Source organism: Thunnus albacares, chromosome 10 (genome assembly GCF_914725855.1).
Source record: "Thunnus albacares chromosome 10, fThuAlb1.1, whole genome shotgun sequence".
In the NCBI taxonomy this organism is placed as follows: domain Eukaryota; kingdom Metazoa; phylum Chordata; class Actinopteri; order Scombriformes; family Scombridae; genus Thunnus; species Thunnus albacares.
This window is the reverse complement of record NC_058115.1, coordinates 26,568,352-26,595,550: the sequence shown is the minus strand read 5'-3', so window position 1 is coordinate 26,595,550 and position 27,199 is coordinate 26,568,352. Positions and strand designations below refer to the sequence as shown.

Here is a 27,199-nt window from a genome sequence, read left to right as displayed (position 1 = left end):
GTATAGAGAAGGCAATAAACATGTTATTGGATTATGTGGAGATATCTCTCACTATGTGTTTAAATGTGTGTAATTAGCATACATTTAAATTACAGTTGTTTCTTTTGATGTCACTTGTTTTATGACATTACGTGTTTATTGCAGTTTTTGATGATCACTGAAGAATTAATGAATAAATGAATTAAAAGTGTTGCAAACTTATCCACTCCAATTTGTCAAAGCTGAGTGACATTTTTGGAGCTGCAACCATTAGTCAATTAGTCGATTAATCAATTAGTCGATCAACAGAAAATTAATCAGCAACTATTTTTTATAATTGATTAATTGTTTAAGTCATTTTTCGAGCAAAAATTCTTGATTTGATGAAGAATTGGCTGCTGTTTCTTGTCTTACATTTCCGGAAGTTAAATATTTCGGGGTTTTAGACTGCTGCTTGCAGAAAACAAGATATTTGATGACTTCACCTTGGCCTCTTGAAATGTTTTCACTGGGTTTCACAGACATTTTTCAGTGTTTTCTGATGTTTTATTCACCAAGCGATTAATAGATTAATCGAGAAAATCATCAGTAGATTAATCAATAATGGAAATAATTGCTAGTCGCAGCCCTAATTATTATTTTTAGTACAGATAATTTTCCAGGTAAGATAAATAGGTTAATGCACCTTTAACGGCACGTTCATGTAACTCCTATTTCCGGATACAAACCGTACCACGCATGCTCGAAATTGAAGTAGGTGGCGGGGAATCGAGACAACAACAAACTTCAGTTAGTTTCATGTTGGGCTGCTGCAGTGCAGATTATTGTTAAATAGCTTTAAAAACCTTAACTCGAAGATGGTTGAAGGTCCTGGGTGTACATTAAACGGAGAGAAAATCCGTTCAAAAGTCCGGAAAGGACAGAAATTGAAAGAGATTAGAGGCAGCTTGACTAAACCGACGGTATGTAATGTCATGTACGCAGCAAAAATAGCCTGTTAATCACCGAGTTAGCTGCCAATGTCTCTACAAAAACAAGATTAATTTATGACAACTTGAACTAGTTTTTGTGACTTCAGACTTCACTGTAACGGTAACAAGCTGCGGTTTACTGCTACATGCGAATATTAACCAGCTTACGTCTATTTACAGAGAAACAGCTCCGAGGGAAATGCCTTTCAGAGTTTTTTTGGCTGTTCGTACACCGGTGTCGAAACCTTGGGGAAGGAGCTGTTCATGTATTTTGGCTCAAGAGCTCTGAGGTAATACAGACTGTACACACTCAGCCAGACACTGTTTTCAAAGTAACGTTAAAGGACGAGTTCACAGATTTTCAAGTCTGTCTTAAAACAACAGTCACGTGCCCAAATGAACATTGAAATAGGTTTTTCTTGCTTTAATCATTCCTCCTGTTCTTACTGACCATTAGAAGATCCCCGCCATAATGCACTTACAGTGTAAGTGATGGGGGACAAAATCCACAGTCCTTCTTCTGTGCAAAAATATATTCAAAGCTAATATGAATATTCAGTCATCCAAATTAGTCAAATCAAGTAGATGTCGTTACAGTCTTTTTAGTGCCAAAGTCCCTCTTTTTGTTACTATACTTCCACTACAGCTCAACAGGGAAATACAAAGAGGGAATTTGACACTAAAAAGACTAAATGTGGCAGATATCCACTTAATATGACTAACCCAGACTGCTGAAGCCTCATATAAGCTTCAAATAAACTTTTAAACACATTTTTGTACAAAATGACTGTGTGGGCACACTGTGGATTTTGGCCTCCATCACTTACATTGAAAGCACATTTTAAGGGGATCTTTCAACAGCCGGTATGAACAAGAGGAATGATTACAGTGAGGAAAATCTCTTTCAGTGTTTAAATGGGCACCTGACTGTTGTTTTAAGACAGACTTGAAAAATTGTGAACCTATCCTTTACCATCTAGCTTAGTAAATACAAGGTATATTACCTCTGCAAACATTTTTCTAACGTTGTTTTGATAGCTGCTACCAAATGTGGTGCCTCCATGGTGTTTAACAGGGTCACACGTTTTAGTAGCTTTGATTTAGGTGCTTATTTAAGTAAACTTGTAAGTAATGTTATATTTTTGTTGGTGTTGTTTGTGTTTTTGTTTGCTGTATGTTTAAGTACCATAATAGTAATAAGTCATTAGGGTTCATTTAGTTTTTTTATCCTCGATGACTATATAAATGGGTGGCAGAAATTGATCAAATTCTCTATCTCTCTACATGTAATTTATATTGGAATATCAATGATGCAGTAAGCCTGCTGGAAAATCTATTGAGAAACAAATCATGAATGAAATAACCAGGAACGTCTGCTTTGGGCTCATCCAGTGAATTAAAGACTTGACAAATCAACACACTTCATCACGTTGTTGTAAAAATCATATAAAAATACATTATGGTCATAATGAAGTCGTTTATTTACAACATTGACCACAATGGAGATAGTGAAGGGATGAGTACCACTGTATAATCTTTTAATGGTTGACAAGTTTATATCACAGCATATATCGTCATATCACCAACCTTAATTGTAACTATAAATGGAGTTATGGTGTTTTTTTTTAATCATCAAATAAAATCAATCAGCCCCCTAACACTTCTGGATTTATAGCTGAATTGGTGTGAGCAAGCCGGTAGTGCCTCGGAGTGCCTGCTAGGATGGAGCCTGTGACATTTCTGTTACACAATGGAGTCTCCAACTGCCAGGCAAACCTTTCTGTCCTTTTGTTGTCAAGTCTAATATGAATTGAGACATCCTATCTTCACATGGACTTTGTCTTTTCTCTCTCTTCCCCGCTCACGTCCTTTAGAGTCCACTTTGGTATGAATGGATCAATGCGAATAAATCCTGCCGAGAGGAAGGATAGGAACGGCTCCATCCCAGCGCTCGAAATACACCTGACTAACGACATTGTATGCTTCTTTGACAGCGCCGTGGAAATAAGGTAAGGGGGACACAAGCCTAGCCTAGATAGATTGAGGTGACAGAAGTTCACCTTGGGGTATGAGTCCCATTCAGTGAGTATGTCCTACATTAGGCTGTTTCTGAAGACGGTGGCTATTGTTGCATGAAAAACACAGCCTTTTTGGCTCAAACATTTGTCCTGATCATTGACTCTAAGGTCCAGATGTATTGTTCAGTAGCCAGATAGATATTTATTTCTGTTGACTGAAAATGTCACCTATGCTGTTCCATCTCATAACACACAAACTGAAACAGAATATATGAGAGAAACAATTTCAAAATGTATAACCTCACAAGCACCCTAGTTGACCTCGTGGCGCACTTGCAGTAACAGCAGGCATATGTTTTCTACTGTGCGCCCGCAGGTTGACAGAAGACTGTGAGCAAAGGGTGAGAGCTATGCAGAGTCTGGATGTGTGCTCCTCCAAGTTCAGCTTCTCTCGTTCTGAGGAGGCAGTGAGGAGCCAAAGTAGCAGGATGCTCTGTGACGTTCTTCTAGACCAGGCCGTCATGCCGGGAGTCGGCAACATCATTAAAAACGAAGCCCTGTTTGACTCGGGCTTCCACCCAGCCGTGAAGGTACAGAAAGATGATGGATTGTGTTCAGCAGAGGAAGAGAAAAGAGGGTAAAAATGCAAGACAACCTTCACAGGGAAAAAAAAAAAAAAAAAGTTGAAACCCTTGTATTATTGAGTGGTGCATTACAATGAGGAGGTGAAAAAGGGAGAAGACAAACAAGCGCATTGCGGCACAGACATTCCTTCCCCTCTGTTCAGTTTGGAAATTGATTTTTTTCTTTTTATATATATAAATCTATGCAGTCTTAATTGAGACTCAAATGAGGGTTTTACCAGTGATTTATTCTCATTTTTCATCATGAAAAAATGTGAAAGATCTAATGTATTTCATTGTTCTTGAGGAATACTTTCATTAAGCAAACTATAGAAGAAAAATGTATTTTCAGAGTGACCTATCCACTGCCAGTAAGAGACTCTTTGCAGCATGAATACTTGTATTACTCAGCTTTTACCAGGGGCTCTGCTCTGCTAAGATGTCTGCCCCCCTTAGAAAGTATTAGATGGGGTACAAGAATATAGCACACTGGACCAAAACATTAATCTAGGACTTTTGGCCTCTTCTTCTTCTGGAACCACTGAATCTTTATGAGCCTCTCCTCCGTTATTGAGCCCCTAGGTGTCCTGAAAGAGCTACAAGTGGTGTGCGCTTTAGATCTTTTTTACTCTGTCTGAACCAGAGTCAGGTCCTTTCTGCATGAGCTGCAAGTCTTGGGAATAGATTGTATGTAATTTGTCTCTGTTGCATCATTTTAAATCCTTTTTTTTCCCCCCATTCTTGTCTGGTATTTTTTTTTATTGTGTGTATGCTTGTATTATTGATTTGCTGACTGTGAAGAGCTTTTAATCTCTGTTTTGAAATGAATGGCTACACAAAAAAAAGGTTTATTTACTGTCTAGCTGTGAACTGTAACTAACTGTTGCTTCGTTCTCAGGTTCAGCAGCTGAAAGAGGAACAGATCCACCACTTGGTGAAGATGACACGTGATTTCACTCTTCTGTTTTACAAGGTTAGAGATTTTTATATGAATAGCAACACATGTTTTTTGTGTTGAATTTTTTTGTTGTTGTAGATATTAAAGATCTGCTCGTGTATATAAAGATGGATACACAATTACTCTCAGTTATTTAGCTGACATGTCATTCAGACGGACTTGCAATAATGGATTAACTTAAACTCCTGTATTGAGCAAAAGTCAGAGCCTCACTTCCTGGAGAATAGATAAAACAAATATTCCTCTCCCTCCATGCATAATTGGCAAGTAAGGCAAGGTGAATGTTTTTTTTCTTGTTCTCTTTATCCTCATCTTTATATTCACTCTTGTCTGCCCTCCTTGTCTCTATCAGTGTCGCAAATCTGGCTCCCCACTATACAAACATTACAAAGTCTACAAGCGTCCCCAGTGCTGCCAGTGCTTTCATGTCATCACAGTCTGTCGTCTTGGAGACAACAGCAGGATGACTTACTTCTGTGAGCGCTGTCAGAAGGGAGATCCCAGCGGGGTTGACGTCAGGTAGAAACCCTCATAGACCTTTGGCACTTTGACTGAATATGTATTGTCTTGCATTCTTATAAGGACCGGTCCCCCGAAGGTTGGTATTGTTCATGAAATGTTTGATACCAATGATGTTTTCAGTACCTGAAGTAAGATAAAAGAACACTTTATATGTCATATTCAATTAATCAGATAATGCTGAATTGTTTTGTTTTGTTTTTCCTCATTAAAACATGTTTTCAATATATGATAAAAACCTAAAATCTTTTCGCAACACTACTTTTTTTGTTTGCTCTTCATACGTTTTAAAATTTCAAAGCCGGGGGGCAGCTGTGGCTCAGGAGGTAGAGTAGGTCGTCCATTAATTGGAAGATCGGCGATTTGATTCCTGGCTCCTCCGGTTCGCATTTCTTAGTGTCCTTGGGCAAGATACTGAACCCCAAATTCCTCCCGACGGCTGTGCCATCGGTGTTTGAGTGTGTGTGTGTGTATGTGAATGATTAGAAACTCCTCCTGATGAGCAGGCACCTCGCACGGCAGCCTCTGCTATCAGCGTATGAATGTGTGGGTGTGAATGTGGCATGTAGTGTAAAAGTGCTTTGAGTGGTCGGAAGACTAGAAAGGCGCTTTATAAATGCAGTCCATTTACCATTTACTTTTTAAAATTTAATACCCGTACGGATCAAAAAAAGCAACACAGTATAGCTAGGTGTCATTTTTTCAAAACCTGGTCATTGTAGAAAGTTAAAAAGCCTTTTAGATAATACGTCACAAATTTAGAGAGGCCATCTTTGCAGGCAGATGGGCTTGGCAGGGAGTGGGAAGTGTTATGGGGGGAAATTAATGCGCATATAAGGTTGTGTTTGCCAGACAGGGCACAGGCTCAACACCTCCTGGGTTGTGTTTGAGCAAAGCTTTGCGAGGGGGTTAGAGCCTAAAGCCTTTACAACGCGTTACACAGCTGATAAAGCAATCTGTGAGGAAAGTTTCCTGAAAGCCGCTGCTACTTTCCTCCTCCATGACTGTTGGCATTGCAGATTTGCCTTCTTGTCAAACATAGTCTAGCTTTATGTCAGAGCACTAACATATATGCCTGGGGCAATTATATAAAACATATTGCCTTCTCTTTAACCTCTGCTTGAATTGCAAATGTTTATCTAGTGTAAATTTTCTTTTTCCATTTTCTATAATCAGATACAATAATAGTGGTTGAATAATTTATATTTGTTGCTTATTTTGCATGTGCATTTCCTATGACTCATAAGAACAGTTTACATATGCACACGCTGTAAATAATTCTGGACATATTCCTTGGTTAAATACCTTAACTGCAACTGTAATATAATGAAATACTAATTTGTATCACATTGACTGATATGGAAGAGTAATTTTCCAAAAATGGAGATACACTAGGTTGTCAGTTTATTAGGTTATCCAAGTTAAAAGTAGTGCAGTGAAGTCTAATACAATATTCCTGCAATAAATCTTACTTTCTTTAAAGTTATATTAGTGTTTGTTCAAACTGTTACAGAAGATGTTAATTCAACTTTGTCATTTTGGAGGCTGTAGTTTGTTAATTAATAAAAATGGGGCAGACAAAATATTGAAAATATTTTTTTAAAATCTAATCTACCCTTATTGATGGGAATAAAGCTACAAGGGTGTCAAGTTTTTCACATAAATGTGCTAAATGTTTGTGTGTGTGTAGTGTGTAAATACACAATTCAAGGGAACTTGTTTTTACACAGTAAGATTATTTCTGCTGCAGTACACATGCTTTAATAATTGCTAATCCTATTTTAGCAACAAAAGTTTATTAAGTTCACAGTTGTCACTGTTGTTTTTCATTAATCCAGTAAACTCCCCGTAAGGAACAGTCTGATTGGCTGGGCCTACAATGAGGGAACCAATGACAATGTGGCAAAGAAGGAGGAGGAGGACTGGGCCTGTCAACTCTGCACACTCATCAACCTGCCAGCAGCAAAAGCCTGCGATGCCTGCCTCACTCCGAGACCTGAGGGTGAGTGAAATGTTCCATCTTCATAGTCGCTGAGTTTAATGCGGCAGCAGAACGTCCTTGTTAGCAAGAGATCAAATAATAGTAGTTTGCTGTTAAGCTGAATGATCCCATGTACAGTTTGTCATACACACTTGAGTACGTCTGAGCGAGGCACCATAACCCCATGCTGTTGAAATGACACTCCAGTCAAAAAGGCTGACTGCTCTGTGGTTGTTTCTGTATGTTGCTATGCAAGTAATGAGCATGTCTGTCAGTTGGCTATTTTTCTCTGTCTTGAGACACATTATGGCAGCAGTGAACTAGTATTTGAGAGAAATGTCTCTGTTGCAGCTGCCAAACAACACTTGAGTGGTTTATTTTTTTATGTTTTTTGATTTTCTTAGGATCACACTGCCAAATATCAAATAAAACAAATTAAAATGATAGCTGTATGAGTATCACCCAAGACCACAATTTGCCCATGGTTCATTCGGTAACTGTAAGCTTTCCAAGCATTGGTAACTTCATTTTCACACATCTGTCTACATTTATTTGACATCATCTGAGTTTAAATGCTGTTGTCCATAAAAGCTCAGAAAGGAGTAATTATGAATCCACTGGACTTACAAATATACATACATATGTATAAATGTATTTTTTTTACCTGACATGAGTGTGAGAAGTTATGACAAAGGTTGCATTTTTGGTTAAACTAGTCCATTAAAATCTATTTTAATGGATAATGGACACTTAATTCTCCAAACTTGCTCTTTTTCAGTAATATCCTGAATTGCATTTTTATAGTTATCTTTATATCTTCTACTGATGACGCCTGAACAGCTCCACTAAAACAATTGGGGATTAAGTGTTTTGCTCAAGGGCACATGAATAGTAGCTGTCATGGGCAGGGAGAGCAATATTTATTCACAGCTTTCGTCTAATGACTTTGAAATCAGGCATTCTAGTCCAACATTACTGAGAGAATTTTCTTCTTTTGAAGTTTTATTACATGGTGACATATTTCACAGAATTTTACAGAAGGGCATCATCAGCACAAACAATTGTGTAACATTTTATTTGACTACATGGCAAAACAGTCTGCTGCTTACTGGTGAATTTTATGGCAAGCTAACCACTTCAAGCTAAAAACAAACCTTTATTTTTATGAGAGCAGCAAGTGCATCGAAATAAACTGCAGCTGCTGAACATGAAATGAATTTCTCACTCTGGCTCTATCTCCACAGTCCACAAAGACAACATTAGCACTGAAGCATCACCCTTCACTACTGATTTGATGAAATACCCCTGCACTGCCTTTAAGAAACCACAAGAGGAGCGCAAAGTCAACTGGAGGTCTGCGTTCGGGACTTCCACCCTTGTTTTCTCCGACTTGAGCAAGAAGCCAAAGCTTGTAAACTCCCCACTCTCCCTCGCCGGCAGTCATTTGAATTCCTTGGCGGCAGAGCGAGGTTTATATAAATACAGTGTCTGCCAAGGGACAACAAGCCCCAATTATGCCTCTGGTGGCTGGCAGAAGCAAAGTGCTGAGCTCTCCAATGGGGAATCACTGGCCTCCTACAGTCACCCATCCAAGAAAATGAGAATTGATCACAGTCCCATTCCCAGTAACAATGCTCAAAATGGAACCCCCAACTCAGGGTGAGTGACTCTCTCACTTGGCTATTCATGAATAAGTTTATAATAAGAGAAGTTTTTTGCAACTTCATGGAGATAAGTGGGATAAAAAACCATCTGACTGTGGAATTGCTAATGCAACATTGTTAAAAAAAGTTCAGATTGTTAAATTGCCATCATAGGATACATGTAAATATACTTATTACCAACACACGTCATCACATACGGTTGAAGAGAGTTTGTTTACTCACTAATAAAGGTTGATGTGACAGGTATTCTTGTGTTTTATTTTCAATTCATTTCAAACTAATAAGACTGTTTCTTCATTTCTGTCAGTGCACGCAAAACAGAAGCGACAAGCCGCAGCTCCTCCATTTCTTCCAATCCCAGTGCCCCTTGTTGTGAATCCCATCGTCGCCTGGCTGTCCTCAGAGTGGTCCACAAGGAGGGGGAGAATAAGGGACGACAGTTCTACACCTGCTCGCTTCCCAGAGAGACAAAGTGTAACTTCTTCGAGGTAAAAATGGAAAATAACTCATCTTTATGACATTGTGTAGCATGGAACTGTATAAATAACTATTTTTTTTTTAAGTATCTTGGGTTTTATCTACAAATGTTGTGTGTGCATCCAATTTAAACGACTAAAATAAAAGTTTACAACTGACTTTATTGTGTCTGTTGCAGTGGGCTGACTTGCGCTTCCCTACTTGTCACCATGGGAAACGATGCTTAATGAAGACAGTCCTAAAACTAGGACCCAACAATGGCCGGAATTTCTACACCTGTGGCTTTAAACAGGGTAAACAGTGTAACTTTTTCCAGTGGGCAGAGAATGGACCAGGGATATCAATCCTGCCTGGCTGTTAGAGTGTACATGTGTTTAGCAATAGATGACTTTTATAAATAAACCCTGATCCATACATGTTCATGTAAGTAAATGGATAAAGAGATACCTGGTAAATAATTATCTTCCTGTGCTTAATGGAGAATATCAATCAACCATATGACCTTCAGATTATGCCCAACCACTTGTTAATTTGTATAAAAATGTTGTACCCAATCAAGTGTCTGTTTGCTTTTTTGTATTATATCTTATCTATGTCCATCTTTTAAATATGTGTTTTAAAGTTATAATGAGGAAGATTTGTGATAAATGTAATAAAGAAGCAATTAAAAATTCAAGTGACTTTTTTTCTAATCAGAATTTATTTATGGGTTAAAACCAGAATCATTAGTATAAAAATATAGAGCGAAGACTGGTAACTCAATCAAACAATCATTATTAATTTAAAAGCAGTCCACAGATTTCAGGAGCGGTGTGTCTGACTCAGGGTTTGACACCATGTAGTGGAACTGGGAGAAGCCATGGACTTTGTTACAAGCTGCACCTTTGTAGATTAAAGAGAAGAAAAAAAAATGTTAAAGGTGAAACAAAACTTCTACTTCGATCTAATTAAGGCTCAATTTAATAAATGTGATCTGTATATATATATATATATATATATATTTTATATATGCTATTTCAATGTCAATGTGTCTGATTACTTACATATGTGTGATGTAATTTTTCATACACACCATGTAAAGCAGACAGTGTGTGTGTGTGTACGTGGAAACAAGAACATTGTGTTTGTAGGGGTAAATGGATATAATACTTGAAACCTTTGTTTCTCTACTTCAGGTTGAAGAGGTTATCTTAGTTTGTAATGAGTTTTCTGAAGGAGGAGAGAGGCAAGAGAAACGGCATGCCACCTTTGCTACCACATTGATTTCAGACTTTGCAGCTGTTGTCATGTGAACAGAGTAATTGCTAAGTAGAACAAAATGTGCTGGAGTTTCAGTGACGAGTGGATGACAAACTGAAATTTGGGTCTTAATTGATTAACATTTTGGACTGATTTCACTTTTATTTAGATTTCTGACCCTCTATATTCTGCTCTATTTTACTTGAGAGCAAATTTAAATGTCACAAAATCACATCAAGTTTAACTTATCCTTTTCAAGCCAAACATTGCTCTCATGCTTATGGTACCAGTCATCGTAATCTGTGTTAGATACTATAAAAAATGCATATATTCTTTAAGCATGTGTAGACTCAGTAATTTCAATATTCATATGGTGATTATTTTAAAAGGAGCAGAAAAATTACTGAGATTACAGCAACCTATTTTAGTTTTTTATTCGTGCTAGCGGCCTGGCTGTACAGATGACAAAGTCCATCATTGAGTTGGTCCAGACTGAAATATCTTAACAACTATTGAATGGATTGAAAGTTCATTCATGGTCCTAGAGGATGATCTTTGGTAATTCACTTGTGAATTATCAACATCTACAAGATGGATTGGTATAACATTTTGTACAGACATTTGTGGTTCCTAAATGATGTTTTCTAATGACTTTGCTAATCCCCTTACATTTCCTTTAGCGCTACCATAAGACTTGCATTTGTGGGGGGTTTTTTGTGAAATGTTTTAACAATTATTGGATAGATTGACATACAATTTAGTTCACGCAATTCATGTCCCACACAGGATGAATTGTAACACTTTGATCCCACTTTTGAACTTTTCATTTAGCACTACCATCAGGTCAAAATTTCAGTTTGTCTAATACTTAACTTATAAATACGTCTGTCTACATTTCTGAAGTAAATGTTAAGTGTTTGTGTGCGTCGTGGTACTTCCTGGCAGTAACTGTACAGTCTGTATTTGTGAATCCAAACACTCACCATAATGGCCTGTTGTGTTAGCGCAGATCATCGCCCCAAAGAACTCAGAATAATGCTTCTTGATTCTGGAAATGGCCATCTTGCAGGCTGCCGAGGGATCTGCCCCAGCCCTCATCAGCTCCACAGCCAAGTAACTGTTGGCAGGATTTCATGCAGTACACATGAGGCAAACTAACAAGTGCTGTCAAGACCACCAACCAGGATGATGACAGGGATGTGCTTGAGATTATGACGTTGGATAAATCTGATGCAAACAAATATGTCAGAAAACACTGATTAAATGTGATTTTTTTTAAAATGTAATATTCCCATCTTGACTCCATGGCATGCATTGGGTGGAAAGTACAAAAGACTGTTATGACACAGCTTTTCAGGTGTTAACAAGTGCATAAAACCAGCAAATGGTGAGAAATTATAGTAATTTACCATCACCGCTATGCACATTATTTGCTTTACACACACACAATCGGCGCTATTAACTCCATCAGCCTTAGGTCAAATGTGTGAAAGAACAAGTGACACATCTGCAATTTCCTAAAATTGACTTCTCTAAGTATAGGATTTTAAGAAGCGAAATTTTGTAGGAACACTCACTCACTCAGTGACTATGTCTGACAGAATATGCACCCTGTTAATGTGTATTTTTCCCCACACAAAATGGCAAGCAAACTCTTAAAAGGGAAGATTCAGGGCTTGCGGTTATAGGAATTAGGAACATACCAAAATTACATGACATGACAGATATATTTTTAAAACGGCACATTGCTGGTGACGGTGTGTTACTTCTACATTTTGACAGTGACAGTTACAGACCATGGGTAGACTTGACATTTGTCAGTTAAAATACTGGGACTGCTGGGAAAAAATATGAGAGAATGAAGAAAAATTAACTCATGCATGCACACAACTATTAACAAGGTCTTCTTGAAAAATGCAACTCCCAAAAGTTGAATTAGGAAACTGGTAAGGCTGGGTGTGACTATAAATGTAAAGCTGAGTACAATTTAAAAAAAAAAAAAAACACAGTATGTCAGTCAGTATGCCATCCCGAATAAATAAAGCTTAAAAAAAAACCTTCTGAGTCTTCCACATTCTCACAGCCTGGAAACAAACAGGCTTTACTGAAATCTAGCCTCTTCTCTGGGATGTACAAATGACAGTTTTGGGGCAATGTAGTCACACCTCCACACTTCATAACTATGGTTGCACTTGCAGCAAGAGGCTCAAACCAGAAATTGGTTGTTTATTATTCACAGGTGTCACCTGTATTCACTGAAACTATAAGCACAATGCTTCTGTCAAGAAAAAAAAAGACACATAACAGCCCTATTATTCAAAAAGGTGGGTGGGAGATAAACCCTGGATGTGGTGCACAAAGGAGTTAGGATCCAGTCGACATGTCTAATGGAAAACTATTTTAAATAATTTTTAGATACATTTTCCACTGCAGGAGAAACCATGGAGTGGATGTAATCTGGATATACTCCTTTAGATAGTGTTTACAGTGCGGTGATCAAGGTGTTCTTACTTGAGGTGAAATTTTAGTCCTCTTTTATGTTGCACTACTTGTATGACCTTTGAACAATCTGTTAAAAATCTCACATTAAAAAATAGACCCTCTTTCATACTAACTGAATGCTTTAGTGGATCCTTTTTTTCTGAGATGAATAAGGTGAAAATAAGATGGAAAATTACTAGTTTTGCGTGACATCTCACCGAGTTGGAAGGAAGAAGTGTTAGCTGTGTGTAGCTGTTCCAAACTGCCACACAAAGGCGCAGTGAAAAGCCTGCTGTCAGAGCAGTGGGGTGTGGGGGTTGCAATATTGTTTTAATATGGGACAACGGCACGTATTTTCAGAAAGCATCTCCTGGAAGGCATTCATAGTACTGTACTTGTTTGTACACACCACTGCACAAATGAATGGTAGTCACTACGTGAAGTTGGTATCAATGTTGGATAGTCAATTCCGGAAAATTACAGAAATTCCCCAATTCAGACATTGGAAAGTTGTGACAAGCAGTTCTGATGGAGTACACATATACTGGTGCCTTCAGTAAAGCTCAATATTTAGGTCCAAAGGTTTCTGACCTTCCCTCTACATGTTCTATGTATTTTGTGTCTTAGACACTGTAATTTTCCTCCATTCAGTAGTGCACCCAGTGACACACGGTAACAACACAGGAAAAGACATTTTTAATTTAATAGGACCAATGGCTGAGGTACCTTGGTAGAAAGCGCATCATGATGTCTCCGTCTCCAGTAGCAGCAGCACCACCAGCTGAGCTGTCTGCATAGGCTCCTGCTCCAGCAATAGGAGAGTCCCCAACACGACTGCAAGCATAATCAGGATTTAGACACAGGCACTGTATACTGGCTTTCAGGGAGCGAAAGCAAAAAATAATAATACAGCAACTATAAAATAGTAAATGCGTATGTCTCTTGAAGATGCAAACAGTGGCTACATTATTACTACCAGACACAAAGTGAAGTTAACATATAAGCAGCCTGCACTCTGCACTGTAAAATTTACAGGAACTTCTCAGTAAGTAATGTAATTAATTATGGAAACAGGTTAAAACAGGTTCAATTTCTCTCTGACACTTCTATGAACAACTTTCTTAAAGGACCAGTGTGTAGCACTGTGTGTAGCACAGTGTGCAACCAACTGAACTGAGTCATCATGCTGTGACATAAAAAAAAAGGAAAAATGCTACAACAAGGCTACATACCCTGGAACTTTGTGAGTTAGTCCATTGGTTGATGTGCCAGCAGCCATGTGACCATCTTGATCAAGAGCAATCATCCCTGGTGCAAAACAAAAGAAGTGGTAACAAAACCTAACACCAGAAGTCCATGAGCAAAACATTAAATCCATACCTACTTCAGGGGCACTGATAAGCTCATTCTGTTAGTCTAACTCACACTTAATTAAAGGGGACATTTCAAAGAAGGATTAATTAAACCTTTTTTGTTATTTAGACAACTCCCTAATAACCACTGCTTTAGTAAGCCTGTACATGTTCCTTTTTGGCACATTCTGCTGTTATAACTTCTCTCATCCCTGTCTAGTTTCAATGAAGTGCTAAAATACTAAACGATAAAATGCCTGAGGAAAGCTGACTTCACATTCTGCGTAAACGGATAAAACCTACCTATGGTGTCGTGGGAGCGTGTATTTGCATGTTGTGCCCTTTTGTTCTGTTTCAGCATTGCCCTGGGCTTGTAGGGTCCACATGACTTGGAAGGATCTGGAAAGACATTCTTTTGACAGGAGATAAAATGTCATTATTGTTTGGATGGTGCCATTATCCTGAGACTTAATAGCACATAAGCAACTCATGTTGATCTGCAGGCATTTGCTTTGATTTGCTGCGATGAAATGAAATGAAGCTACTATCCCTAAGTGTTGTTTCTGGTGATTGGACCATCACATGAACAAAACAACCCAGTTTAAATGTCAATGTGAGTTGTGTGTCTTTTAACAGTCAATAACAGTTTTTAAGACACAGACAGCCTACTGTACCTGATCATTCATTGTAAGTTGTTCTGGATAAAGTGTCAGCTCAGTGCACAAGATGTGAATATCTATCAGAGTGCAATGTAGTTTGACAAAAGGTTTCCCTGTTTCCCTAAAGGCTTCTTCTCTGCTCTTATTAGTGACTGACTGTAACAGCCTGACCTGCAGGAAGGTGTGAAAAGTTCATTCAGTACCTTCTATTCCTTTGATGTTAGAGGTGAATCGAAGTCTGCTAAAAATTTTAGGTTTCATTGAACGGCCTCAAAACCTGTGAGTTCTGTAACCCCTTCATAAAATTTAGACATATCTGTCTGTTTTCAGATGATGTCACTGCCAAATAAGGAGTAACACAATTTAACATGTGATTTAAGTGCCATAAAAGGTCAATTTGAATGTTAAAACAATGGTCTCTTCATATTAGAGTGTGTTTGTGTACCAGCATTACTTTTCTACAGGGTTCTCATCATTCCTTAAGTATAGCAAAGTTGGGATCAACTAGTCTGCTTCATGAAAGTGCTTGTGCGTTATTCATGAAACAAAGTCTGTTATATTCCATTTCATGAAGGTGAAGGTCAAACCCTTGAAAAAAAGTTCTCTTTAGTTATAAATAATACAGATGTAGTTCTCTGGTGACCTTAGCAAAATTTTCAAAAAAGCAAACACGAATAATTTGTTTACAAGGTAAAAGGGGAGTAATGACACCTTACTACAAATTCTAACCCTGCTGCACATGGAAACATGGGTTTGTTTAGGACTGTGTAACTACTGATTTCTGTATTATTTTGAAACTTACATCAATTATACGATTCATGGCAGTATTGAACGTATATATATATGTATGGACACTTAGCGCTCTCATCTGTTTACAGTATGTCTTGTACCATTTGCCACTAATTACTGCAGAATGTTTTTTTCTGCCTCTCCATCTGTGTAAATAAATAAAACTATTTATTGGCAGAAAGAGTTGTAGAGAGACTTGGGACCAGAAGGTCTAAAGTTGACGACTCTTAACTAGCTGGGGGAAAAACTTGGATGGTAGAAGGTCTGCCGTGTCTCTTCGAACAAGGCACTGAACTCTTAAGTCTGGCAGTCGAGCTGCTCAGTGGCCATCGGCAGACGACTGTCTTTGTACTAGGCAGCCCCAAGTGTAAAATGGTTTAAATTTGCTCAATAGAACAGTGTATACTCTGTCTGGATTGAAAGCAGCTGACTTAAAAGACAAAAAAAAAATGTATTCAAGATTTTCGAGTATTATTGGTAAGAGGAACAGGATAGTTTAAAGAACAGCAACAGTTCAGCCCTGTAGGGCATCACCTCTAACACAAAAACTGACTTCTTATGAACTACTTTAGTATGCTTGTCAATTTCTCAGCTTAATATCAATCTTTTAGTAGCAGCATGCCTTTAGCCAACACAAGTGAGAAAAACACACACTCTTATACACATGCACACACCTTTCGATAATTAGGTTGGCAGTTGCCCTTCAGCCACTCTGAGAAAATATTCACAGATTTGTTGGTAGTCAGGTCTTCTGCAACGAAGCCCATGTTCTCAGCAAACACAGAAGCTATGAAGAGAGAATACTTTCAGGTCAAGTTAGACATTCTTGTCCACAGTGACCTTGAGTTATAAGAAAACAAAGGGTCACAAACAACGGTGGGACTGGAGGCAATTTCATCTCATTTAGGCTTGTGGTTCCGGGCTGTGAAAGAGGACAAGTCTTACATCGCTACTGCTCTGAACAGCAGTGACCTTACCATTCTTGTAAGAATGATGTTTCAATTCGGATGAATAGAGCCAAAAGAATTACATTTCACTGGGATAAAATAAGTTGTTCTTAGGATTTATTGATATATGAGCAAAATCATTTAATTTAGAAGACCGTCACCACACTAGCACAAAAAGTTTTAATATTGACCTTCCTTTAAATGACTTACAGGGAGGTGAGCTATACCCACTTATTTGCTTTCATAAAAAACTAAGGCCTTGATACTTTGTACTGGACTATCAGTCTGACAATAAAGGTGAACTGAACTGAAGTGTATGCATTTCTTTTCCAAGCTCTTGTCTGTTACATGATCATTCTATTTATGTTCATAGCATTATAGCTCTGATTCATCCATTCAATAATAACTGCTTACATCAGTGAACTAGGGATTAAAGCTTGTTCAAGTGTGGCAAAAACCGCACATTACACAAGCGACTAAAATGCTTTGGCCCTAATGTGACAAGTGCCAGATAAGGATAACTAATGCAAATTCAAATATCAAGGTGTCCTTTTAAAAACTAATGCATTTCTTTCAGAATAGACTTACGTGGCTCTACATTACTGAATTTTTAAAAGAGCTTGGAGAAAGTGTTTCTGTTGATCAGTAAACCAAATGAATGTGCAGTGTATACAGTTTGCACGCACATGTATATACTGTATGTTGTTTAAATTTAAACAATATCATTTTAATATCTAACTGACTCACCTGACTCTCCCACTAGCAGTGTTTGGTCGGTGCGCTCCATCACAGCTCTGGCGACTCCGATGGCATTCTTGATTCTTCTCAGGTCTGCGACAGCACCCACCTCCATTGTATCACTGCTCACAAAGGATACACTGAATGAACACTCCTGTTAGACACAATCAGTGTCTGTATGAAGAGGCAGCTATTAGTCTATGACCTTTATAAACCAGTATAAAACTGCAAGGGAGCATAGGGGTGACCCTCTCCCCACCCTTCTAACCCCTCTTCTGTCAAACTTGAGGTATAGTGATAAGTGATAAACATAGATGATCAAGCAAATTAGACCAGTGATGTGATTCTCGTAGGGTTTTTAGTAGCAATGTGGTGTAAGAATAAGAACAATTGCATTTCTGATATTGTGGTTTAGCTAATTAGCCAAATGAATTCACACAATTCTATGCAGGTTAACATTATAGTGCCAGAAGGTTGTGATATTTATACATTAGATAACATACTGTGTGACTATTTACAACAATGATATCTTGTGTACGGTTAAGACAATCTAATGCAACAGCCCTGCAATCAATACATCTGTTAAACTTTCAGTATTAAGTTTATTTTCTTGTTGACACTGTGTCAGAGTGGAGTCAAATCTGTAATCTAGTGTTGTAAGATGTGTTTGTGGTGGTGGTGTTGTAATGGATTGCATTATTTGGAAAGCCGCTTCTAATGGTTATCCACCAAAAGAAAAACTAATGCTGCAAGAATTGCCACAGAGTTGAGTCAACTCCTCTCTGACACAAAATCAAAAATTGAACATAGTGTAGGGTTTTTACAGACAGAGTATTTATTGCAGGGCTGTTCGATTGGATTGCATTAAACTGTACAGGTGTTTCAATTCTTGTGCTCAGTGTGTACAATATGTCTGCCGGTGATAACTATTTCTTATGCATTAAATTGGATTGTGTGTGAGACTATCCTTTTCCTCCCTAATGTATTCATGACTGTCTAACCTAAAAAATAAAAATTCTTGCAAAACGTAAAAAAAGAACATTCCACAGAGTAATAACAAGCACCTTGCTGCTTGCCTTTTGTCTGTTGTTGTGAGCTGACATTTGCCTCCCATGACAACTTTTAAGTTTGTAAACGTTTCTGTTAAAGGATTTAATAATTGGAAACCTTTCAGATCCTAATGAGACTCTTAATTAGTGTGTTATTGTGGACAGACTCACTGGAAAGGTCAACCAGATAAGCCTGTAAATGTTAAAGATGCATAGAGGAGCATACAAGCGTAACTGTAAGACATTTAAACAGTATGTTGACAGCTGCAGGTGCCTAATTAGAGTGATCAAGATCTAGGTCATTTTCAATTAGATCTAGGTCATTTCTGATTAAAAATAACAGTCATAAACATTCTTCCATACATTTATAGCCATGTCTTTCTTCACAATAAAAGCACTGATTGAGATTTAAGCATGTACCAAAAGTGCTAAAACTGCAAATTTGCATAATTGGACGTTGGTTTAATGGTTTACACAGCTAGATGGGAACATAACAGCTGCTAAATCACAATAGCCTACAAAAATATTTCTATTTCCATGTCATCTATCTTTCCCACTTCTTATATATATACTGCATTTATTTTTACCATGCCATTTACAAATTGTGGGATTTATATCCATGGTTTACCCGTTCATGATCATGGCATCCAGCGTGGTCTCTCCAGACTCATCTGGGCTCCCGCCATAGCCTACACTGCCATCACACTGCTCCATTTCACAGCGGGCACATCCCATCTCCACTGCATCCAACACTGAGCCACCAGACTGCAGGACACTCCATGCTATAGTAGAAAACAGAACACAGTGAAACATACGATATGCAATATAATACAAAACAGATTATGTACCCACGATTATAGGCAATAAACACCCTCAAACAATCAATTAACTTATGCTGTTGTGTTCTTTCAAACATTTGGCAGTTTAACCTTATTTTAGAGAACGGAGGGTAGGGTCACTCTGTACTGCAAATCTAGATTTGACTTAGAAAGGCTGAGTTTCAGAAACACATTTTGCAAGCAATATTTCTTGGTTGAGTGTTACATGTAATATGCAATAAATATGTATTGAATTTAGGTTAAAAAAAAGTTTATCTTTCTCATCTTATAGAAGATAAACAGCAATGATCTCCCAACCCCACTCATTCGCTCTTGGAGAGCATTCTGTTATTTAGGGTTAAATAATGGCAATGAATTATATCCATTTGCCAAATCTACATATCCGCATAAATTAATTAAAAGTTCAGATGATGCATTAGATGACCAGTACAATACATTCCTAATAAACAGAGAGCTGACAACCATTTGGTCACTGATCCCTTAAGTGCCCATGGGGGATCAAAAGACCAACTGGTAGCACCGCCACCAGCTTGCCACTAAATTCTCAGACCATTACACAGTATTCAGCAGGCTACTAACCACACATTTCTGCTCTTATCATTTATGATTCTTCCATCTAGAAATTCTGCTCATCTACAATCTTTGGTAAGTGCACTTGTCTCAAGATATAATTTTTTAAATATATATATATCAAATTAAGTATTACAGTCTTTCTCCACTTAGAAAGTACAGCAGAAGCATGAGATTAGCCTGCTAATGTCAGCTGGTTTTGTAAGCCCCCAAAGGAAAACAGATCTGCATGGATGGATCAATAGTGGTGGCTTACAGACTACACTTTTAAATATCTACCCACAGAGCAGATAGCAGGCTACTCTTTTCATTTTCAAACCTACCTCGGGGAAAAGAAGTGATGTACATCGGATAAATTAAGAGGTATCCATCTATCAAATGGTGAGATTTTTAAGTTAACTTTGATCATGTAAAGATTTGATCTGTTACTTGGAATGATCTGAACACCATTTCTATCATTTTTTTTTCATGTTGAGCTGTGCACCTGGTGGAAATCCACTTGACAGATAAGTCGCAAGCAATGCTGAAAAATTTTCAGTTTCAATTTGAACATGTCCAATGTATCATCCTACTAGAAATCAAATAGAGTGAGGGCAGACCTGGCAATGGCAGTTATGAAGCTTAGTGGGTTCTGCCCATTTCCTATCCCCATATAAGTCTCTGACGGTCTTACATACTTGTACGGTTAAGCTGTATTGAAGTCACAAGTATGTTGCAAAAAAAAAAGCATTTTATAACAGTGTGAGGAAGAAATCCTGAAAATAGTAGTTATGGACTCTGCCAGGGATTCACACAAATAACACCTTCACACACACACTCTTTTTGTCTGTGTTTCCTTTTATGATGGAAAATTGGTCATTAGGTTTGATCTTGCAGTAATAAATACAAATTTCTAGCGCTAAAGCTAACAGTTAATTATCAACTAATCTACTGATCATTTTCTGTTGTCAATTTATGGAAAGTACTGATACATGCTCTTCACAATATCCTAAAGTTCAAGATGATGCCTTAAAAGGTCTTATTTTGTTTGACCAACAGTTCGAAAACGAAAGAGATTCAATTTAATATCATCACATATGACAAAGACAAGAAGCAAATCCTCGTATCTGAGAAAGTGGACAGAGAATAGTTGGTATACTTTCTTGATAAATGACTTCAGCGATTAATCAATTATCAAATAGATGCCAATTAATTCCCAGCTGATCCACTGATCAAATAATTAACTAATCCTTTCAGCTCTAAACAGTTAATTAGAATTCTGTCCTTCATTGTGCACACAGATAATACATCTACCATGAAACTACTTTTCAACAACATTTATTTTTGTTTTTCGACTCAGTCTTATCAAGGCACTTTAACCAGCTGCGTGATGAGTCATCTCATGGTGGACAAATTGCCTGTGCCCAGTACAAGATGATGAATCCATTCATAAAACTACCACCGCTGTTCTGCAACTTGATAGACAGATAGTTATGTATGTATTTCACAGCTTTCTGAGAATGGCAGCATGTCAGTGTCAGCAGGAGGGCAGCTGCTACATCCAAACTCTGCTTCTCTGCCAAGTGTCATGGCTCTTGTATAGTTTGTCTGCAAGCTTGAATAATTGTAGGCACCGTTGGTGGGTTTAAATCCTTAAACCCAAAATGGTTTACATGCGGTTTACATTGTACTGTGCACATTTTTTAACAATGTTAGGCTGCGTAATGGCCACCAGGGTGAGTGTGAAGAGGCATTTCTGGACTTTTGGTCATATCACATGATTGGAGTGAGTGAAACTTTCAACAGTTCCGGTGTAAACATACCTGCAGCCGTTGCATTCTTGAATGGCCACGTATTGATAACGAGAGGTAACGATGCATGTCCAAGTGGAAACAGAAACGTTAAAGTGTAAATCAAGAGCGATGTAAACATTTTGTCATGAAAACAAGTTGCTGGAACATTACAGCGACACAAATGGCTGATATTTCTTATTCATTGCAATTTTTCACGCCAACGTTGTAAGCTCTCCAGCAGGCTACCAAACAGAGTGGGTTGTTACATCTAATATTTTGTAAAAGAGCTTTCGCCGTAGAGAAAGGCTGCACTTTGGCTTCAAGAAACGTTACATTCAAACTTCCTTGTTGTGTCACGTGCTGAGTGGGCGGGTTCTTTCTTAAAGGGACAGTGCAAATACGTCGGCGCAATAGGAAATATGTCATGCACTTTATGGTAAGTGGCTTTTTGATACAAATAACCTGCTTCAATTTTTTTTTTAAATGTATGTGAATATAATTAATGTATTTAACCAGTACAACAGTAGCCTGATTAATATGTACCAGACATTTGGCAGGAACAATTTCAGCACTTATGTTGGGGTGGAAATTTGGAAATTAAATAACTTTGGGAGGATAAAGCTGTAACTGTATCACCAATGTTACGGTAGAGGAATTCAAATAATTTTGACTAATTTTATAGAGCAGTTTAGCCTATACATATTTTAAGTCAAGTCAAGTCAAATTTATTTATAGAGCACATTTAAAAACAAAAGGAGTTTACCAAAGTGCTTTTTACAGTTAAATTATTAAAACAAAAACAAAAAAAACAGGGATTTAATAGGGATTATGTTCTAAGTAATAAAAGTAATATTTTCTCAGTATTAAGATAGCCAATTAAACAAAAATATGTTAATTTTAGACACAAATACCGTACTAGTGGTACAGGTAATGCAGTTGGTATTGTCATTATTATGACTGTTAATACTGGTCAGTTTGTAGCATTCTATCAAGCTAACATGCTAAACAGACATGTTAGCATGTTAACATGCTAATATTTAGCCATATGGGCAGGCTATTGCTAGCCAACCTGCTAAATGTTACATGTTAAATTTCAGCATGGTAACATCTAGTAGCTGTTAACATGCTGACTGCAACAATAGTAATATAGAGACTGTTGCAGAACTAGTCACAGGTAGCAGCACCCAGTGCAGAAATTATGTGCCATTGAGGACTTTACGGCTGACAATTTGACCTGTCATGGCAGGAGTAACACAGCATTTCTTGTGTGTGCTGGCTCATTAGTATGACTTACAGGGACAAGATGGACCTGAGCTATCTTCAACAAAATTAGTTTCACCACTTATCATGCTCTGACAATTCAAAATGTCTACCATCAAAACTGTCTAATGATTTTAATGGAAATGTACAACTTTACAACCACCTGACTGACATAAACTTATTTCTCCTGTTAGGTCAGTGAGACATTTCCCTTCCCCCTGGTGAGTTTATATTGTCCGCATTCTTCCATTGAGGAACTTAATTAACATTCTATGCCTGAAAGGATTGGGTCACATGGAAAGCAATGAACTACAGTCATATGTAGTATAACAGTGTTGACTGATTTATTCATCAGAATCATTCATACAGGTCTGCAAGGCAGCCTTTGTAGCAGTTTTCACTGATCATACTTATTTCACACCAGAGTGCTCAAACTTGACCACTTCAGGCTGGAAGCAGAAACCTGTCTGCGCTGTTGCCTGCAACTGGGACCGTGGGGACTTATCTGTAGGGGTTCATTCACTCTGCAAATGCCGGGAAACCAAACTAAGTATTTGCTTCTTGTGCTTTTAGTAGATGTCTTGTCTCTAGATTGTCTATGTGTGCTTGGTAAATGTCAGCTATCTGACTAAGCTACCCTTGTTGCTGGCTATTTCTCAGTCCAGTTCCAGCTTTTATGCTGTGTTTGTTGCTGGCATGGGCTTGACACAGATTCAGATTGTTGTAGGCATGAATTTGTTGCAGGATGTTTATGGCTTTCTCACAAGTCTGCTCGCAGTTGATGTCATAGCCCATGCTGCTGGATTTTCTATAATGCTGCTGCATCTCTGTGTAGTTTTTTCATCTGTATTGATTGAAAAAAAAAAATTCAATTTATTCTGTGTCTGTGCTGTCAAGCTACTGATGTCAGCAGTGAAATATTAATAGGATACTCATATTGGTCTAATTTAATCCAGGGCATACAGTATTTATCCCTTGTTTTGATATTAATCGGGGTTTCCAATCAGCACACTGTCAACCATTTGTATTGGGGATATAAATAACTGTTGTTCATTATTTCTCTGTAATATTGGCTTGATGGGAAACATGGCTATTTTCCCACATACAATAAGTAGTCACATTCAAGTTTTTTTCATCCACATATTTTATATTCAACTAAGTATTAGAGTATACTTTTACTCAAAGCATTGGTTTTCTGTGTAACTTTGCTTCACTCCTCTTTATTGGATCTATATTGCTGCATTTATATAGGGCTTTTATTCAAAGCATTTTGCAAGGTTTTTCCTACTCATTCACCCATTCACACTCACATTTACACACACTCTCACACACCAATGGCTGCAAGCTACCATGCAAGGTGCTGGCGCAACCATCAGGAGCAATTTGGAGTTCAGCATCTTGCCCAAGGACACTTCGACATGTGGACAGAAGGAGTCAAGGATCAAACCACCAACCTTCTGATTAGTGGACAACCTGCTCTACCTTCTGAGCTACAGCTGCCCACATCTAAACATCTGTTTGTTAATTTGGCTAGTTCTAGAGAGGATAGAGTGCTGTGCTTGCATCTATGAGCAACATATAATACCTGTATCTACTTTTAGTTGTAATTTTCTTGTATCAAGATATTATAATGTCTTGCTTGAGAGTCATCAACACACTTAAGGACTTTGCTGTTTGGATTGTGTCAAGTTCCTACAAAGAGCAGAGCCTAACTGTATAACCACGGTAAATAGGCAGGTCCTTGATGTGTCTCTGACTGAACTGATATTAACAAAATACAGCAAAGACTGATGAAAACTGAGTGTCAAAATTCAGAGGCCTGATCCTCCAAAGGATGTGTTGTGGAAATTGTCTGAAAACACTTAACACACATATGTGTTGGGTTGAAGATTAAAAAATATTATTGTACAATAAGGAGACAGAACACACAAAGATTTGCATCAGTTTCGTCCCACCGAACGAAGAGCAAATCTATTCTATTATAGTGAGAGAGGAAACAGAGAAATGATCTGTGATTGGTCAAATCATACAAACCTGTGGATTACAACCAATGGCAAACAGCCACGAGGTATAAATTTACATGCCCATGTATGCTAGATAAGAACCACATCTCCCAAGGGCACAGGAAGGCAAAAGCCCTAACCTGTATGTGGCTTTTGACCCTTTAACTTGTCCTGTTTACTCCAAGACCCAAGATGTTACCTTATCTTAGCCTAAACACGAATGGAAAGAGAGGAGTGGGCGTCCTTAAACACATTCCTTTTCACAAGGGCATGCACACAATAACAAAGCAAATGATCATCCTGGCACAATTCTGCACATTAAAATGATAAGCCAGTCCTTTGGTCTTTCATTACCTTTTACAGATGCACTCCACAAAGGATGGCTCTTTTGAAGTTTAGGCTAAGCTTACACCTCTTCCCAAATTGTGATGGAATAGTCAGAGACCAAAACAAATTCTGTATTTAGACAATCATCATCAAGTTGTCAAATAAAAAAAATCACAAGTTACCAGACAGGTGCCCTTAAACAACCAAGAAAGTGTGGCAGTGATAAAGTGGGACGTTTCATGATATCAAGGTCTAGGTTTGAATAATATTTTTTTACTTTAATAAATTAGACAAATCAGAGATTATTGACAGTTGACAGTTTGATATTAATAGTACATAGTTGATAAGAATAACATATTTTTAAAACGGGGGGAAAATATTTTTTAAAAAAACAATTTAAAATGTAACTTTACTGTATGACTCATCCAAAGTTTTAGATTTTGCCACGGATAGATATAAACGATTGCCTGGCTTACTGTAACATAAGACAAAAATGTCTATTCTGGGAGAGAAATATAGCTAGTGGTTTTTTCTCTCTATAAAGGAATGCAGGAATATATGGACTACACTGTAGCCCAGGTGTATCATGATTGATTGCTATATTTGTCTGTATGCTATAGCTGATTTTTTTTAGCTGTGTATTGTGTCATACAGTGGCAGTTCAGTTTAAGTCCTGTGCAAAAATGTGCTCCTTTCCTTGTCGTCCCTGTTGGATTCTGTTCATAAAAACAAATTGCATGACCATCTAACACAGTTCACTCCTACCTGCTCGTTGGAGAGATAATTGGCCTATCAAAGAGTGAACAAATGATGAATGTAAACCTTTAGATTTAATGGTTTGGATTTGATTACAAGTCACACATCAAACCGAAATTCCCTTGGAGAACAGTTTTGGCATGAAGTCATCAGTTGAGTGTCATCTTTCCTCATTTAAGCTTATAAATCTGTCCCAATGTTCCATCAGTCCTTTCCTCATCTCATTCAATTTACCTCCTGGTAGGAAGCAGTTGATTGTAACTGAGTGAAGGAAACAGGCTACAGTGAAAACTTTTGGCATACAATTTTTCAATTCAAAAGGCTTTATTGGCATGATATTTGACATGTGTTTTATATATATATATACATGGTTAGTATTGGCACAATTTAAATGTGACTTTAACAATGCAAGACAAACAAAAACAACGCAAGCATACGCTGTCCAAGTCATACCACATGGCACTGCCTTGACACTACATACCTCATGCTGGATCTGGAATCTTTCTTTCAAGTTCTTGGAATAACATATCCCAGCAGAGGAGGCAAAGTGTCCCTCAGAACGGAAAACCTGATAGAATTGGATCCTCTCATTTCATACCAAACAAGAACAAAGCATGGGCCAGGCGGGGAAACTAACAATATAGTGTAACCTTGAGACGTGGATGCCAACAGCGTGCCCTCTTTTACATTATTCATATGAAAAATACAATTTTCACTTATATTTTATTCATTGGTTTTTCCTTAAACAATGGGACGTCCTAGTGTGATTTTGACAGGGGTATCTGACGGAGAGAAAATGGATGAAAGAGAAATAGAGTATTATTACTTTCACCTGTGTTATTGATCGAAATTAAAGAACAGCAGCTAAAAAAAATAGCTTTTTAATAATAACTTCATCAATCACCAATGTCCTTTCAAGTTGTTTCATAATGTCCTTCATAGTAGTCTCAGAGGGCATAAACAATGTCAGTGTGGGTGAAAGCAATGACATCTTCAAAAAGCATGTATGGAACGGATATCTAGACCACTGCACTGCTGTGTATAACGCCTGACTGTACATCTGCTTACTAAAATGACAGCTTCTGACAAAATGTTGTAGCAACATACACTACCTGATCCAAATTATGGTGCAAGTGATTCTGGATTTTTAAGGCTAATGCCATTATCAATATTTGAAAAGTTCATGACACATTTTTTTCTTTTTGCATAAACACATAACATGATAAGG

The 27,199-nt window shown here is 37.8% G+C and overlaps 2 protein-coding genes across 2 annotated transcripts; one reads left to right on the top strand and one right to left on the bottom strand.

The window, feature by feature from the left end:
- The first annotated feature begins 710 nt into the window (after positions 1 to 710).
- On the top strand, positions 711 to 9,871 carry neil3 (nei-like DNA glycosylase 3). The gene is made up of 10 exons (XM_044364023.1): positions 711 to 941; positions 1,131 to 1,240; positions 2,825 to 2,959; positions 3,345 to 3,558; positions 4,490 to 4,564; positions 4,902 to 5,068; positions 6,907 to 7,070; positions 8,294 to 8,708; positions 9,021 to 9,201; positions 9,369 to 9,871. The coding sequence occupies exons 1-10, from the start codon at positions 837 to 839 to the stop codon at positions 9,549 to 9,551; spliced, it is 1,749 nt and encodes a 582-aa protein (XP_044219958.1). The 5' UTR covers positions 711 to 836; the 3' UTR covers positions 9,552 to 9,871.
- Positions 9,868 to 21,996, bottom strand: aga (aspartylglucosaminidase). Its single transcript, XM_044364024.1, has 9 exons — positions 21,656 to 21,996; positions 19,073 to 19,226; positions 17,405 to 17,517; positions 16,385 to 16,497; positions 14,566 to 14,674; positions 14,143 to 14,218; positions 13,637 to 13,744; positions 11,413 to 11,546; positions 9,868 to 10,072 (listed from the first exon to the last, which is right to left on the bottom strand). Exons 1-9 carry the CDS (start codon positions 21,762 to 21,764, stop codon positions 9,972 to 9,974), a joined length of 1,017 nt encoding a protein of 338 aa, XP_044219959.1. The 5' UTR covers positions 21,765 to 21,996; the 3' UTR covers positions 9,868 to 9,971.
- Between the last annotated feature and the right edge of the window lie 5,203 nt (positions 21,997 to 27,199).

What these genes read in the sequence shown, in the direction of transcription:
- aga (XM_044364024.1), bottom strand. Translation starts at nt 21,764, where the DNA reads ATGTTTACATCGCTCTTGATTTACACTTTAACGTTTCTGTTTCCACTT. An exon ending in CAAGAATGCAACGGCTGCAG is followed by an intron (nt 19,227 to 21,655) that starts GTATGTTTACAC and finishes TTTCTACTATAG; the next exon opens with CATGGAGTGTCCTGCAGTCT. An exon ending in GCCAACCTAATTATCGAAAG is followed by an intron (nt 14,675 to 16,384) that starts GTGTGTGCATGT and finishes TCCTGTCAAAAG; the next exon opens with AATGTCTTTCCAGATCCTTC.
- neil3 (XM_044364023.1), top strand. Translation starts at nt 837, where the DNA reads ATGGTTGAAGGTCCTGGGTGTACATTAAACGGAGAGAAAATCCGTTCA. An exon ending in TTTGGCTCAAGAGCTCTGAG is followed by an intron (nt 1,241 to 2,824) that starts GTAATACAGACT and finishes CACGTCCTTTAG; the next exon opens with AGTCCACTTTGGTATGAATG. An exon ending in GACAGCGCCGTGGAAATAAG is followed by an intron (nt 2,960 to 3,344) that starts GTAAGGGGGACA and finishes GTGCGCCCGCAG; the next exon opens with GTTGACAGAAGACTGTGAGC.